Source organism: Eptatretus burgeri, chromosome 8 (assembly GCF_056783735.1).
Source record: "Eptatretus burgeri isolate ZD-2024b chromosome 8, Ebu_testis_v1, whole genome shotgun sequence".
Taxonomy (NCBI): Eukaryota; Metazoa; Chordata; class Myxini; order Myxiniformes; family Myxinidae; genus Eptatretus; species Eptatretus burgeri.
Window position 1 is genome coordinate 47727059 of NC_140968.1, and position 16177 is coordinate 47743235.

General features: G+C 42.6%; 1 protein-coding gene across 4 annotated transcripts; it reads right to left on the reverse strand.

Moving 5' to 3' along the window:
* Positions 1-6655: 6655 nt before the first annotated feature.
* LOC147021680 (sodium/bile acid cotransporter 5-like) lies at positions 6656-15305 on the reverse strand. Of its 4 annotated transcripts, none has more exons than XM_085891913.1 (2): positions 15148-15305; positions 6656-9103 (listed from the first exon to the last, which is right to left on the reverse strand). In XM_085891913.1, exon 2 carries the CDS (start codon positions 9016-9018, stop codon positions 7585-7587), a length of 1434 nt encoding a protein of 477 aa, XP_085748039.1. In that variant the 5' UTR covers positions 9019-9103; positions 15148-15305; the 3' UTR covers positions 6656-7584. The 4 variants fall into 4 exon arrangements, with proteins under 4 accessions (XP_085748039.1, XP_085748041.1, XP_085748042.1 ...); XM_085891915.1 differs by lacking the exon at positions 15148-15305 and adding an exon at positions 15065-15089; XM_085891916.1 differs by lacking the exon at positions 15148-15305 and adding an exon at positions 14891-15018.
* Between the last annotated feature and the right edge of the window lie 872 nt (positions 15306-16177).

The window sequence follows — 16177 nt, forward strand, 5'->3', positions numbered from 1 at the left end:
ATTCTCATCCCGTGCTCTCCCTCCTGGTGTCCTTCCTCCACTCCGTCAGCACTCTGGTCATGAGGTGGTGGCTGGCGGAATATGATGGACTGCATTGCTGCGGATATATTGTGCCATGATGTGAGGGGAGGCGGTGGCTCTGTAGCAATGTGGTGACAAACGGGTTACAGGAAAGGCGTGCCAGGCTCGGAGGTGTGTGTGTGTGTGTGTGTGTGTGTGTGTGTGTGTGTGTGTGTGTGTGTGTGTGTGTGTGTGTGTGTGTGTGTGTGTGAGAGAGAGAGAGAGAGAGAGAGAGAGAGAGAGAGAGAGAGAGAGAGAGAGAGAGAGAGAGAGAGAGAGAGAGAGAGAGAGAGAGAGAGAGAGAGAGAGAGAGAGAGAGAGAGAGAGAGAGAGAGAAGAGAGAGAGAGAGAGAGAGAGAGAGAGAGAGAGAGAGAGAGAGAGAGAGAGAGAGAGAGAGAGAGAGAGAGAGAGAGAGAGAGAGAGAGAGAGAGAGAGAGAGAGAGAGAGAGAGAGAGAGAAAGCCATGGAATGTATGGAAGAAAAGAAGGGAAAGAGTAAGAAAGATGGGAAAAACATCAAGAAATGAAAGAAAGAAAGTCAGAAAATTGAAAAAGAAGCATCGGAGACAGATGCATGTACGTGTGAAAGAGGCGAGGTGAGACAAAAAGTATTCAGTTCAATACTCTGAATTCTCTATTGTCTGTAAAAACCCAGAGTTCTGCTCTTAAATTCTGTGCATTTCTTCCTTCATTTCTTCACCCCTCCCTCACGCCTCAGCTTCAGGGGCCCTCATTGGCACAGGTTGCTGGAGTGGTCAGCCCCCCCCACCTCCCCCTTTTGGTGGTGATTGGTGGGGTCCTGTCTTTCGACCTAACAAATTGCCCGATTGTTGGGGTGGGGTCTTGCAGAGATTACTTTCCAGGAAAATTAGAGGGGGCTTGGAGATTAGCACCTACCTATCAGACTTGATGAATGGCTTCCATCTGAAGCCTCCATTGAGCTTGACCTAAGTTCTCCTCAACTTTTCTGTAATAGGAAGAACGTGGGCACGTCATGATGCAAGTTTGTTTACGTTTTGCAGGAAATGGTTTGCGATGAGAAAGTCAAAGAAGGAAAGAATGTGAACTTATTGTCTCATATTTGCCACGCACATCTATCCCCATGAACACACTATACTTAATTGCTAAACAGAATACTATGGCATAACTAGCTTTAATCTGACGTGAATATGTTTTATCCTCCCAGTGGGTTCACACCTGTCCTTCCTGGGCTCATAACCGTCACATTAATATTTACTTGCATGTCTAGTGGGGTGGCAGGAGAGCCGAGAGAAATACACACTCGCCTCTGAGTTACCTCTCATGGGTTCAAATCCCAATCACCCAGCTATAAACGTCATCCTTGTGTTTCGCACACATCCAATGATGGAGGTTAAATTGGGTGTCCTACTTAGAGCATTAGTTGGTGGAGGTTAAAGTACACATGGTGAGCTTCATGAAGAGTAGGCGAGTTATTGTCGGCACTCTAAACAAATTTCAAATTCCTGCCTGTACTGTGGGTAGTGAGTGTTCTGGTCTTCTTGGAGGTTCCTTGACACCAGGTTATGCTGTTTGCTATCTTAGAGTGTGGTTGCTGTCTTGGCAGCAGCATAAACAAGGTGACCAGATAGTTCATGCGTTTCATGTTAATGGCCTTCTTCAGAATGAAGGGAAATCCCCTTCCTGTCCCTCTACCCCAAAAAAGTCTGGTAAATGTGAAGTCTCTTACACTATTCATTTCCTTTTCTGGAATAAAAATATTCAAACAGGGTGATGTAGAATAAAAATGCACATTAATCCACCACAATTTATTTTCCTCAACTCTTCCGAACACTTTTCCTTATTCAAGAACTGTTAAATTAAGGGTATCTTCTTTTCTGGGAGTACATGTATGACAGACCATGTTCAGAAAGACTTTCTTCAAGTTGATGTGAGTTGTGTTTATGAACAAACCCTTGCTTGAAGATCGGCATACCACAATTCAGGAAATTGAGACAGAGCTTGCAGAAGATGCAAAAATGTCAAAGTGTCAAACATACCAAGTGAAAAGTCTATCACATTATCAAGCATGTGGGTAAAAAGAAAGGTGATGGAAAAATGGGTGCCACTCATCCACATGGAGGAGCAGAAACTTAACTGGCTTGCTTTGCATGAACAGCATCTTCAGTATATTCGTCAGGAAGGTGATGCTTTCTTGAAATGCATCATTGCTGGAGATGAAACCTGGTGCCACAACGAGCTCAAAATTGTCTCATTCAGTAGAGTGGAAAGGGCCAACTTCTCTGTCGGAAAAGGCCCAACACCAAAAAGGGAGAACAAAGGTGCTCTACATTTTTTATGACCACATTTTAATTTCGCTAAACTAGTCAGTTCCACAGTTTGTAACAGTGAAAGAAGAATTTAGCGTGACGATTACTACCAATGAAGACAATTATCAACTGACAACTGCAATTTCCACAGCTGCTCCATGCTCCACAGCTGCTGTGCCATAAGCAAAACACAATGTCCACAACATGTTGAGTCCTGAGAGTACAGTGTTTCACCTTACCTACCCAATTCACCAGATGTAAGTCCATGCACATATTATTCTGAACTCCACAATGAGAATTATCTCTGACACACAACTCAATCTCTCTACCGTGGCTACAAGTGCTGACCAATATTGCCACCCCCAGGCATTCGCAGGCAAGAAAAAAACATCTCAAGAATACCTCCAGATAGAGGCCAATGTTAATGTGCTGAACCATGAAGAGCTACTGAACATTCCAAGACCTCGGCTAAAGTCAGGAAAGCCTTTCTGGATTTGGGGAAAGCCACCAACATGAACGGCAAGGAGTTGTGGGAAAAGGCATGTTTCAAATGGGCAGATAATCTTAGACTTAATGCAGGAGCCCCTGGGCTTTGATCAATACAGACACCAGTGAAGTGTTCTCAACTGACTGCGAACTCTACATGCAAAGACTGCTCACCATATGTGCAAGTGGAAGTCAACAAAGAGGCCAGAATGTTATTGTGATCATCAAGACCAGAGTCCTATATGTAGTGCAACACTGTGCACAGAGGAGTTTCATGGTGTCCTTTGCAGAACACCATGAAGCCACTGACTCTGCAATCAAGTGGGTTTCATCACTCGACCTAGAGTTGAAGTCTACATGATCATAAAGAAGTCTGTGCAACTTCCACTTGTTTCTCAAAATGAAAAATAAGTTTAGGGGAAAACGTTTTGCAGCCTCTGAAGAGATTAACACAGCCACATCGATCTCATGGGGGAAAAAAACTTTCCACTATGGGCTAAAACTCCAGCATCTCATATTCCACTCCTAGACCTGGTACAGACTATAACTATGTGTTATAGATAAGCAAATGCACAGGTTGTGCTCCTCCACACTTCCAGGAGGTTGGTGACATCTCCCTCTTCTGCAACCAACAATCTGGTTCTTCAACTTTTACTCAAGCACTCATTCTTACTTCTCCAGACCAAGCAGAACTGACTTATTATCCACTTTCCTAAGTATTGGCCTTCAATTTATTTACCAGCATTTCCATGTCTTTCTTCTCTTCCAGGTGTATCGTCACCTTTAGACACCTGTCATTTACCACTCTTCTCTCCTTCAAGGTGGCAGCTCACTGTTGTCTTAGATTGACCATTATAAATATTTGTGGTCATTTGTAGTCTCGCAAGTCTTATTCAAAATGGTCTGTATCATGTCCGGCTGTGCTCCATACCTTTATATTGTCGGTAAACCTTTTTGCCCTATATTATTTAGGCTGTTCTTGAGTATCAACTCGTAAAAAATTTTTTTAATCATACATCCGAAAAGTTTATTTCACTTATTTTGCTCAAGCGGCATCCACAACCCAATAATCCAAAATCATATTTCATATTCCACGAAAAGAGAGCACAAACATGAGACAAAAATGACAAGTGCAAGGAGATGAAGGGCTTCATAAATGACAGTACAGTTCAGATTCTAGCATATTGAGTTTACAGTTGTCCATTCTGAATTATATTTTCCAACGAAATAAGAACTATCATCCTGGTGCTTCACATGGGGGGTATCACATCACACAGTATGCTGCTGGAACACAATGCCTGGCTGTATTGGCACACAATGACTGGCCTGACACATTCTTGAAAAGAATAGGCCATTATTTGCCAGACCAAATGATTTGAAAAAGAAACGGATTCAATCTTCCAACAAATTCATACTGGGTGAAATATTATGGTACTTGTGCATACTGCAATATTTTTCACATCTCTTTTTGTCATATATTGTTGTGTCCTCTTTCACTTGCTCCCACACTTCTTACATTCTCCCTGCTCCCAGCTCAATAGCAGAGCCAAGTCACCCCTCCGGATTCGTACATATAGACTGGGAGCCTGCGAGGCTTAGCTCAACTGAAGAGGGGAACAATTGCCATCCTCATGGTAAGATGCCAGATGATATTCTCACCTCAGAACTCTGCGTCTGCCGGGACACTGCTGCTGGGTTGACATTCTTTGGTCAATATCCATATCGCATAGTCGGCGCTAGCTCAACCTGGCAGCGGAATGGCCCCAAGTTGGTTTCTGATATTATTCGTATAGCTTGTAACACGGTATAAACAATGACAGACAATTTCGCCGCTGGAATACCAGTGACAGACGCTAATTAGATGCTGCGAAAATCACGCTAGCTCAATCGAACAGCGGAACGGCTAAAACCAACGCAGAATGCTAGTAAGGGGTCCCCTGAGTACAAAAGGAGCACTGTCAGACAACTTTGTCGCTGGGCCCCCCAGGACAGACGCTCCCTAGTTCGGGTTCCCTTTGGTTGCGCTAGCTCATCCGAACAGCGGAACGGTTTAAACCAACTCGGAATGGTCGTACCAGGCCCCCTCATTAGGTCGCCCGCAGGCGACCTGAAGTACTCAGTTGAATTCGGTCATACGACGAGTTTTCTACGTCTGTTTTTAGACTACTGTATCTGCGATTGGTCAGTCGAAGTGATGTCATGGAATCACCACGAGGCGACCAATAGGTCATCCAGGGATGTAGTCGGAACCGAAGACGATTTACGAGTAAGACCGGAAACTGGGAGTGGAAAACGAAATTGAAATAAACGATGAAAAAAAATTGTTTTCAGCTAAATTTTCTCTTCTCCCCGCCATGGAGCAGTCTACTGTGTGTGTAAAACATGTTTGGAGTGATTATTGTAAAACTATAAATCAGCGAAAAACGTGTCCAAAGCACACAAATGATCTGGCACCCGACTTCGCTCATGGAGATGCTTGGCTACACATTACTGAATTGAGTTTGCAGATATGCGATTAGACCATCAGTGAGGGCATGCTCATGTTAAGAAAAAAAAATAACCAGAAAGCATCTGAAAATGCAAAGCCTGTTCGTTTTGTATTCGGACTTCTTCTTCTGTATGATACATGGTACCTTTGACCTTTTGACTGAATTATTAATTTGTCTTCTCCATATTTTCATAATAAAACTTTGTTGAAAATTTGATGACAAAAGCTGAAATGATAATTACAATTTCAGGTCAATTGTATGAAAATTTATGATTTTATGTCATGCTGACTTTTGACCTTTTGAGATAATCGTTCATTCGTCTTCTCCATATTCTCATAATAGAGCTTTGTTGAAAATTTGATTACAAAAGTTCAAATGGTTAATAAAGAAAAAAAAAAGGTATTTATAATGATGTAAAGATAAACTGATTAGATTATGGGGTCAAGAGGTGAAATGTCCCGTTTGGTAGAAAATTCTGTTACCATGCTAACTTGTGAGCCAGTGATGGTATTTTGACCAAACTTGGCATCGGTATATATTATGATGCAAAAAAAAGAACTGATTAGATTTTGGAATCAAGAGGTCAAAGGTCAGAGGTCATGTCAGGTTTAAAAATATGTTATACTTGGAGAACAGCTATCAGGATCTAAATCAAACTGGTACAAATATGTATAATGATGTAAATATGAGCTGATTAGATTTTTGTGTGAAGAGGTCAAAGGTTATGTTATGTAATTTCAGTGATTCTTCACCATTGAGAGATCGGGCCAAAAAACGATACAGAAAACAGCACGATACATCAAACAGTTATGGACGAGTTATAACAAAACTTGGTGGATGAGTTGGGTAGGTGACAAGAACAAGCCGATTAGATTTTTGTTGAGGTCCGGATGCAGATCCGGCCTATCAATGGGATACAAAACGTAAACTGTTCAGCCTGGTGGAGGTGTGGGCTCTATTGAATGCCGTTCTAATTTTTCTTCACTCTTTTCCTTATATTTTTCTTTAAACCATTGCAACATCTCAGCAGCTACTTGCAATTCCCTTTGTGATTCATGACAGACCTTATGGAGGTGAACACCACTCAGATATTGGTTCAATTTAAAATGACCATCTCGTGAAACACCTGCATGTTTGGAATATATTTTGTTCCCCTGAATTTGTTTTGTCATTCATTAACATAGAATGTTGAGTTTGGAAGATTTATGCATCCGTGTGTACAAAACTAGAGGCTTCTTATCCAGTGAACTTTCTTGAAATCAATATGAGGTGAGAGGACTTTCCGTTGGAAAGTCAAAAAGGTCATGGCGATAAATTGGAGAAACAATGTGCTGCAGCTAAGGAGAATTTATTACAGCTTTTAGAAACGCACAACATTGGTTTAATGTTATCTTGGTTGATCCCTCCCAAACAGATGAGGATAAACACCAATTCATATGAAATCAGAACATTGCTACTGGACAGTGCAGCATTACATGGTAGCATTGTGCTGATAAGTGCATTTTTGTGAATATACTGCAGAAGGCTTTAAATATTCGTGTTATAAGCATTCAGCAAGTATACCATTTTACAAACCCAACACGAAGATTTCATATTCCAGTGCAGACAATAGAAATGGATTCAGTAAACCATGCTAACCTTATGTTGCCACGACTGCTGGAGATGTTTATAATTCGATGCCTTGACATCTACTACAGTCATGCTCAGTGAATATGCATGTATCTATAAAATTATATTTCTTGACATGACAAAATGCTTTCCATCAACCAGCAAATTCCTCGTTTCCACCTTAGTGACGACTGCAGACTCTGGCAGCTCCTTTACCATTGCAAAAATAGAAATAAAAACTCAAGACGACAAAAAGTCATCGTGTCTCATTTAGGTCACAGGAAACAAACTGTAAAAAATTCACCAAACAGTAATGAAAGCATAAAATCAAAAATAAATAAATACTTCATAAGCAATTAAAAAAAATAAAAAAACATCAATCTTCTGTGAAGTGTTGCCTGTGTATTTCAAAATAAAAAAATAATGTAGTATGAAAAAGTGCAAATCTTTTTTCACTTAACACCACTACGAAGAACCTGAAGAAAATGCAGGCTAGCTGAGGTGAGGTTTACCCCCAGGCAAATGATCTGCCATGGATAATTTCAAATAATACCAATAATAAGAAGAATAGTCTTATGCATCCTGAAAAGCGAATTGTTTTAAGATGTATAGACAAATCGTCGCATAGAATAACAAGTGCATTACCAAGGAAGCTAAAGCCCAGCCTTTCGCTTGCACAGTCGCCCATGCAAGATGTAAGCGCCAAGTAAGAGCCACATTTCACCAACGGTGCAGAGTGCCACAGCAAAAGGTGCACAGGATGCACGGTCAGCCTGGTCCTGCTCGAATGACAGTTGTAACACTGCTAATGCAAGGAAGCTGTTTTGTACACCACATTCTATGGCAACTGAACGTGCCGCACCCTGGTGCAATCCCACAAGTCTTGACCCTACAAACCCAAGCAACAAGCCCGAGAAAGGCACGAGTACCGCTGCAATGAAGATACGGCTATCACAGCCTGGAAGAATGTTGATGGCCACGTGAGTGGCAAGGTACACGCCACCAGCTAAGATGATCACGCTGATTGGGCGGATGACATCCAAAAGAGCCATGGCAGTGTTGGGACAGCGATGTTTTATCAAAACGCCAAGTGAAACGGGTAGGAGGATGAAGAGCAGTGTGGCGAATATTTTCAAGAATGGTATGTGCAGCGAGTTTTGTGCACCCAGGAGCCATTTGTAGAAAGCTGATGAGGCAGGCATCGCAGCCATTGCAGCTGCCGTTGACACAAGGGTCATCGCAATAGCTAGAGTAACGTCACCATCAAGCAGAAGGCTGTACAGGTATCCTCCACCCCCTCCTGGACAAGAACATGCCACGATAAGACCAAGTGAAAGGTCAGTTGTGAAGTTCAGCACCCGAGAGAGGGCAAAACCATACATCGGTGCGATGACAAACTGAAATGCCATAGCTAAAAGGACTGGTGTTGGTCGCTGGGCAAGGCCACAGAGCACATCAATCTTTAATTGACAGCCAAAAGCACATTTGTTGAAAAGTACAAAAGGAAGGAGAATATACAAAACAGGGTTGTCTGTGAAATGCGACGTGCTCAAAATCCCAGCCGTAACGACACTTGTAGAGGTTGCGTTATTACTCAGACTAGTGTTGTTTCTCCAGTTGTGACGGTCACTTATGTGGTAGCTGTTCTTGTTCTGATTATTTTCAAGGTTGTTGGGAATGTCAGTTGGCACAATGATGGCCTGAATCCTCCTGTCGCCTTCTGTGCTCTTCTGTCCAGCATCCCGCAATTTAGGAGCATTTGAGAGCTCCGGGATATCTGAGGGTTGAAGATGGCGACTCTTCCTCATACCCCAGAAATGTCCAATATTTGTGCCCCAAATTATTCTTGACAATTCCTCTCTACGTTGATCATCCAAATACTTATTTCGTCTTTCCGGTATTGCTTGATGCAGCAGCTTGACTCTAGTTCCCGATTCCACACCACGCTTTGCTAAATGAGCAATCCCCACATTCTTGACGTGTGCCGCTGCTTGGAACACCAATGCAAAGCTTCCTGTTGGCTTTGCAGAGAAGACCATCAAAATATAGGTTGCTACAAAGTAGGAAGCCAGCACAGAGTTTGGCATGTCAACCAGTATATATGCAGTTATGAGTCAAAATGCCTTTTTTGCAATACTTTGGTGTTGTGTCGTCACCGGATCACTCGGAGGCCTAAGGATGAAAGGGAATGCAAAAAACATGTTTAGGTAAAGGAGAAAAAACAATTCCCTTCAGCTCTTCAAGTGTTATTTCCTTATGGTATTTTAGAACAAACTCAATCAAAATGGCCTCACAAACACCCACATTTATTAGAATTCAAAGATGGATAAAATAAACTGTAACTTCGCAAGTCATTGTCATATTTAATAGAATGGGCAACAGTCATTTTTCCCTTGACAACAAACAGCATTTGTCTCTTAATTTGTGCAAGAGGGTGAACGTGACAGTCCACCAAACTTTGCCTCTTGACGATTTTTACTTTTTAGATCCTCATGGAGGATCTCTAAGTCTTACTCACGTTGTTGTTCTTGTGGACTTTTTTGTTTCACAGCCTACAGTTTTCATCGAAACTTCCTGAAACTTGGCAAATATATGTAATAATACCCTGCGCAGACAGTAACCATCTCCAATTTTGAAAATTCCTCCTAGAAAAAAAGTTATGACGTCAAAATATCTCCGCTAATGGAAATCGCCTAAAAAATTATCTCTGAAACTAGGCAAGCTTTTTGAATTCTGTTTGCGGGAATCGAACAGGGCATAAGCAGAGATTAATTACCACACATATGACACATCACAATGACGTCATATCAATTTTTATGACGTAATTCCTATTTTTGGACATTTTTTGTTTCACAACCCAGAGTTTTCATGGGATCTTCGTGAAACTTGCCATGTATATGCAGAAAGCCCACGTGCAGGCAGTAACCATCTCCGATTTTGGAAATTCTTCCAAGAAAAAAGTTGACGTCATAATATCGCCGCTAATGGAAATCGCCTATACCATTATCTCTGAAATTAGGCAAGCCGTTTGAATTTTGTTTGTGGGAATCAAGCCAGGCATTAGCACAGATAATTTTTCGCAAACCTGATACATCACAATGACGTCATATTCGTTTTTATGATGTCATCATTAAGAGGACGAGGATCTTAGCTTATTCGAGCTTGTTAAAATAGTGCAGTAGTTGAGGCTCATGGAGGAGCAAAACAACAAAGGGTGGCATATTGACAAACTGACAGGGGGGGGGGGGCAAAGAGGAACAGGTGAACAAAAAAAAAAGTCATATGCACAAAGTATATGAGAAGGGGGTGGTAGAGAGTACAAGAGGTCAGGAATGGCTATAGAAGAAACCAGGAGGTGGTGACTAACCAAAGCTTGCAAGTCTGGAGGGAATAGGAGAAAACAGACAAATAGAGTCTGTTCCACAGATAATAGAAAGTGAGAAAGGAATGAAAGTGAGCATCAAAGCTAGACTTAGTTATGACTTATTTATATAAAAAGACAGGTAACAGAGTTTGGGTTTCTGAAAATGTGCGGCAATGAAGAGAATAGAGGGTGTATCCAGAGAGGCTAGAAGTAAGGCGATAAAAATCAAAATGAAGAACTTGTCTTGCTTGTATATAGGCTGATAGAAAACAGAGCCTACCAATCTGCCTATGATAGGCAAGAAGCAGACTCGACATCCTGTCACGAAATGCTCATATTTCTAAAGGCCTTGAAGTCAACCATCTTCAGTGAAGCAAGATTGAAGCAACAGTCCAAAGTGGGGAGCTATACTCCGTGGTACTTCAGATATAGTCCTTATACAATGAATGCAATGTGTTGTGCATCATTCAAAACAGACTTGGTCCGCAGAGACAACCAAGGTGATGACCAGCCATTTTTGTGTAAAAAAAAAACAAAGTCTCTGCTTGGAGGCCAGTTTTGACATATGATCTGTCCAAGACAGGTTATGGCTGATCGTGAAGGCTATAAGCTGTAGTTCCTCTTCCAAAGGTTAGGTGGAGTTTTGGAGTCGAGGGGGTGGGGGGTTCAGCCACCATTTTTTATGGAAAGGCACAGTGAGAGTTTGAGACCTTCATACTTTGAAAACAGTGTTCCAGGTAGCTAGCTGAACAGTAACTTACTTTTTCCAGGTCTGGGGATGTGGACTCTTTCCATATCTAGAGACCGGAATGTTACCACAGCTTGCCTCTCATATGTGGTGTACTATTTTGCACAAGGCTGAGTAATCACCAAAATGGGATGGAGTATTTTCAAGGAAAGCAGAGAGATCATTGATACAGACCAAGAATAACATCGATCCAAAAACAATGCCATGCAGAATTTCAGCGATGAGAGGTAAAGCAGAAGACAGAATACCATCCAGTGGAACCAATTGTTTGCACTTGCAGCACAGATTGGATAACCATGCCACAAGGAGGAGATTGGGACCATACTCTGTGCAGAGCGCTGGTGCTGCTTAAGCAGTCTCTTTGGCTATTGGCCACAATCCTGGATGGGTCACCACTCCGACACAGTATACCAGCATGCGAGCACTCATTTTACCGACCTCGGAAGGATGACAGGCCGAGTTAACTCCACCTGGTATTGATTCAACAGCTGAACAGGATTTGAACTCAGGACCCGAGGATCCAAAGCCCGCCACCCTAACCGTTAAGCCAACACTAGACATATGCCACAAGGGTACCCTGAAACCATTGACTCACAGTGTGGAAAACAAGCCTGGGTGGAAAACAGTGTCAAAGGCCTGCAAGAGATGTCTCGAGAGCTTTTGTTTGAGACCTTTTGTTTGAGATTTAGAGCATCCATCATTCTTCAGTTAGAAGAAGCAACATGTCCAAGTTGGAACCGTGGTACATCTGGTGGAAACTGAATTTAACATGAGAGATTAGAGAGTTGGAAAAGAGAAAATACTCGAGGTCGGCAACAATAAGGGTCCATCACTGATTATAATGGGGAGAAGGCTGACTGGTCTGTTGTCATTTGAAGAAGATTGGTTTTGTAACCAAGTTGAAAACTGTGAGTAAGTCATGATTGTGACTGAGTCAGGGTTTGACCTATAACCAGGCATGCACACACATGCACCAGGACACTTCCTGAGCCTTGTAATTATCTCTGCCGTGAAGGTGGACGGAGGTTATGTTTCACCCCTATCTGTCTATTTGTCTGCGAGCAGAATATCTCAAAAGGTTGTGGAAGGATTCGGATGAAACTTGGTGGACAGGTTGGGTTGTCCGACAAGGACAAATCGATTCGATTTTGGTGAAGATCCGAATCTAGATCTGGATACGAGAATTTAAAAAAAATTTTTGAAGTGATTCTTCACCATTGAGAGATGGGACAAAAAACAATATACCGTATATTATAATCGCACGATATTTCAAAAAGTTGTGGATGAGTCAAGACAAAATGTGGTGGACGAGTTGGTTCGGTGACAAGAACAAGCCGATTCGATTTTGGTTCAAATCCAGCCGGATTCAAATCCAGCCTATCAGTGGGATACAAAATGTAAACTGTTCAGCCTGGCGGAGGTATGCGCTCTACCAAATGCATTTCTTGACTTTTTTTTCTCATTGCAGTTGCCTTCATGAAATCAAGTCCTAACAGTGGAATGTACAAGTGCCATTTGTTAGAATTATGACCATGTCTACATCAAACCTACTGTGGTCATCTAAGCGAGGCATTTTTTTTTTCCTCTGTCTCTGTCTCTGTCTCTGTCTCTGTCTCTGTCTCTGTCTCTGTCTCTGTCTCTGTCTCTGTCTCTGTCTCTGTCTCTATCTCTCTCTCTCTCTCTCTGTCTCTCTCTCTGTCTCTGTCTCTGTCTCTGTCTCTGTCTCTGTCTCTGTCTCTGTCTCTGTCTCTGTCTCTGTCTCTGTCTCTGTCTCTATCTCTCTCTCTCTCTCGTGCAGCCTGTGGCTGCTGGTTGCATTATTGGTTGGGACGTGGCTATGCCGCTGATGCAGTGTCCCCCTTACCAGTACACTGGTGCTCATTTTGCCGACCTTGGAAGGATGACAGGCTGAGTCAACCTCCTGGTGTATTAATTCAGCGGCCCAACGGGGCTTGAACTCAGGACCCTAGGACCCCAAGCCGCCACCCTAACCACAAAGTCAACACCAGGCTTAAAATATATATATATATATATATATATATATATATATATATATATATATATATATATATATATATATATATATCCCTGTGTCGCAAGAGGTGACCAGGGTTGCGTCAGGAAGGGCATCCGGTATAAAAAAAACATGTGCCAAATCACTATACGGATCATATTGATGATCTGCTGTGGCGACCCCTAACGAGAGCAGCCGAAAGAAGAAGAAGAAGAAGAAGATATATATATATATCCACTGCATATAATAAAATGCTTGAGAAGAGAGCACCAAAGTGTGAGATGATGTCTTTCTCCAGAAAACTTGGCTTCTCCACCATTCAATGAAAAATACCAGGCTCTCACTGTTTATCAACCACTTGGAATGACCAATCAGCCTTTTAGTCGTTAAAAAAACAACAACAAAAAAATCATTCAGTTATCATCTGTTCAATTATACCTGGTGGGCAATCATGATTCATAGATCTTTTGCATATTTTGTTCACCATTTTGAAAGAAAATAATGAACACAGACTCCTGAAAAACTGCTCCCAAGATATCTGTTATCAAATTGTTTCCCATTCTTCCTTGATGTCTCAATACCCACCTCCACCCGCACCAAAACCATCATGATAAACGCCAGAACTACTCGGCCATATTTACCCAATGAGTCACTTGCATACAGGTAGACTAACAACATCCATGTGCCCCGATTAGGCACTAAGCGAGGTCTTAAGATGATCAACCAGTCAAACAAGCCTTTCAGACATATTTAAACATTTATCAGTTTATTATTTGTTTGACAAACTTCGTCACAGGATGAAACGCAGTACAATGGAGTACCATGGTGGTGGTGGTCGTATGGCAGCTTAGCTGCCAGTGTAGCTATCATTTCTTGAAGCATGACTGTGTCGCTGATGCAGTGCCCCTCTACCGGTACACACACTGGAACTGGTACTCATTTCGCCGACCTCGGAAGGATGACAGGCTGAGTCAACCCCATCTGGTATTAATTCAGCGGCCAACATGGCTTTAACTCAGGACCCTAGGATCCCAAGCCGCCACTCTAACCACTGAGCCAACACCAGGCGAAGTACCATGGTGGGGCCAAGCCTCCTGAATCGTGGATAAGCAAACCATACATGAAGTACTCTGTCTCAGAGCGTCGGTGCTTCGGAAGCAGCAATTTATTGGAATACTAAGCCTGGTGTTGGCTCAGTGGTTAGGGTGGTGGCTTGGGATCCTGGGGTCCTGAGTTAAAGCCCTGTCGGCCGCTGAATTAATATCAGGTGGGGTTGACTCAGCCTGTCATCCTTCCGAGGTCGGCAAAATGAGTACCAGTGTACTGGTAAGGGGGACACTGCATCAGCGGCATAGCCACGTCCCAACCAATGATGCAACCAGCAGCCACAGGCTGCACTCGATAGAGAGAGATTGGCACACTTGGTAGTTTGCCATTGCCTTCCGACCAGTCAGTCAGGACAGGAATTTGGAATTTTGCTCACGGTGCCGGTGATAACTCGCCTATCTCCACCTGTACACACACACACACACACACACACACACACACACACACACACACACACACACACACACACACACACACACACACACACACACACACACACACACACACACACACACACACACACACACACACACCTGTTTAGACCTGGTAATAGCAGGTAAATTCGTGGTCCCTCGACTACGACTCGCTTGTAAATATATTCCTGTAAACGATACCGCATGGGACCCTTTGACGAGCATCCAGTTGACACACAATGAAAACCGACGTCATAATATCTGCAGAGGAGGGTGTGCTCGACGATGCAGCACCCCCATGCCAACACTCCACCTCAGTATTGAAATGACTATTAAAAGCCAATGGCAGACGGGTTCAGAAGCTCGCATCGCTGCTCCTGACCTCTCCCGTCGCTCATTATTAGCCGATGGGAATGAAGGAATATTTCTTGAAAGACGATCACTCCCCCTCCCCCCCCCCCACACTCCACCTTCTCCCCAAACCCACCTCGACTCCCCCTCACAGAAGGTCCGCGCATTGAACGTATTGTTTATTTAATTAGACAGGTTTCATCGGACAAAAAATAATACCTGGTGAAACGGTGGGCACCGATGAAGTATGAGAGAGAACGCGAAAAAAGGGAAGTATTTGCAATTCGAATGAAGAAACGTTGAGCCGGGCTTTGCATCCTCTTTTTTTTTTTTTTTCTCCTCAGTTCCTTTTTTTTTCCCCCTTGGCTTCGGTGTTGTTGTTGTTGTTGTTTTTATTTTTGTGGTGAACCCCCAATCGACGACCACATATCGTCACACACGCACGCAAAAACAATTGGAAGGGAAAAAGGAAGAGAATATTTTGACGAAATAAATGACATAAACGTTCGGATTGAAGCAAGAAACCTCCTTTATTTGGCTTCCGTCGTTTTTTTCCCCTTTTTTTTTCAAATGCTAAAGAAAATATTGACAGACGTATTTATATGAGGTGTTTGTAGAATTTTTTTTTTATTCTGGTTTCGATGGAAACGTCAGCTTATCGATGAAAGCGATGAGAAGGAGAAATTACAACCCGTTCGAAGTAATACAGCAAAATATACTTGACATCCGATTCACAATTAATTGTGACTGATTGTTCTGTAAAATTTCTCGGGACATTTTTCATCACTATTTTAACAGCTAACATTAAATATTTTTGATTCTTCATTAACATGAACTACAAAGATGCGCAACACGGTTTATGGTAAAAAAAAAAAAAATTCCAGATGACGGTGTATGGAGGAAAGACGAAGTGAATGTCATGTTCTCAGTGGACAGGGACGAAGGCTCTGAAGTGGGAACAACAGGTTTAATTCAGACCAGGGAACAGCACGGCACATCATCGGAATTTGGGCGGGTCACGTGACTCTGCTTAACCACGCCCCGGTGCACCCATATATGTATACATTATCATTAACTACTGATACATCCCGCCCCCCCTTTTTTATGTCACAAACCAAGACGCTGAGGAGGTTTACAGACACGAGCTGATCTAAGAATCTAAATGTTCGTGGAGGACTGTCCTTGCTTGTGACTGCTGTAGCTTTCTCAATAAGGAGTCGGGAAGGAGTTCAGGTCCATCGATGGGTGA

Bases quoted from the DNA above. Each gene is read 5' to 3' on its own strand.
- LOC147021680 (XM_085891913.1), bottom strand. From the start codon at position 9,018: ATGCCAAACTCTGTGCTGGCTTCCTACTTTGTAGCAACCTATATTTTG.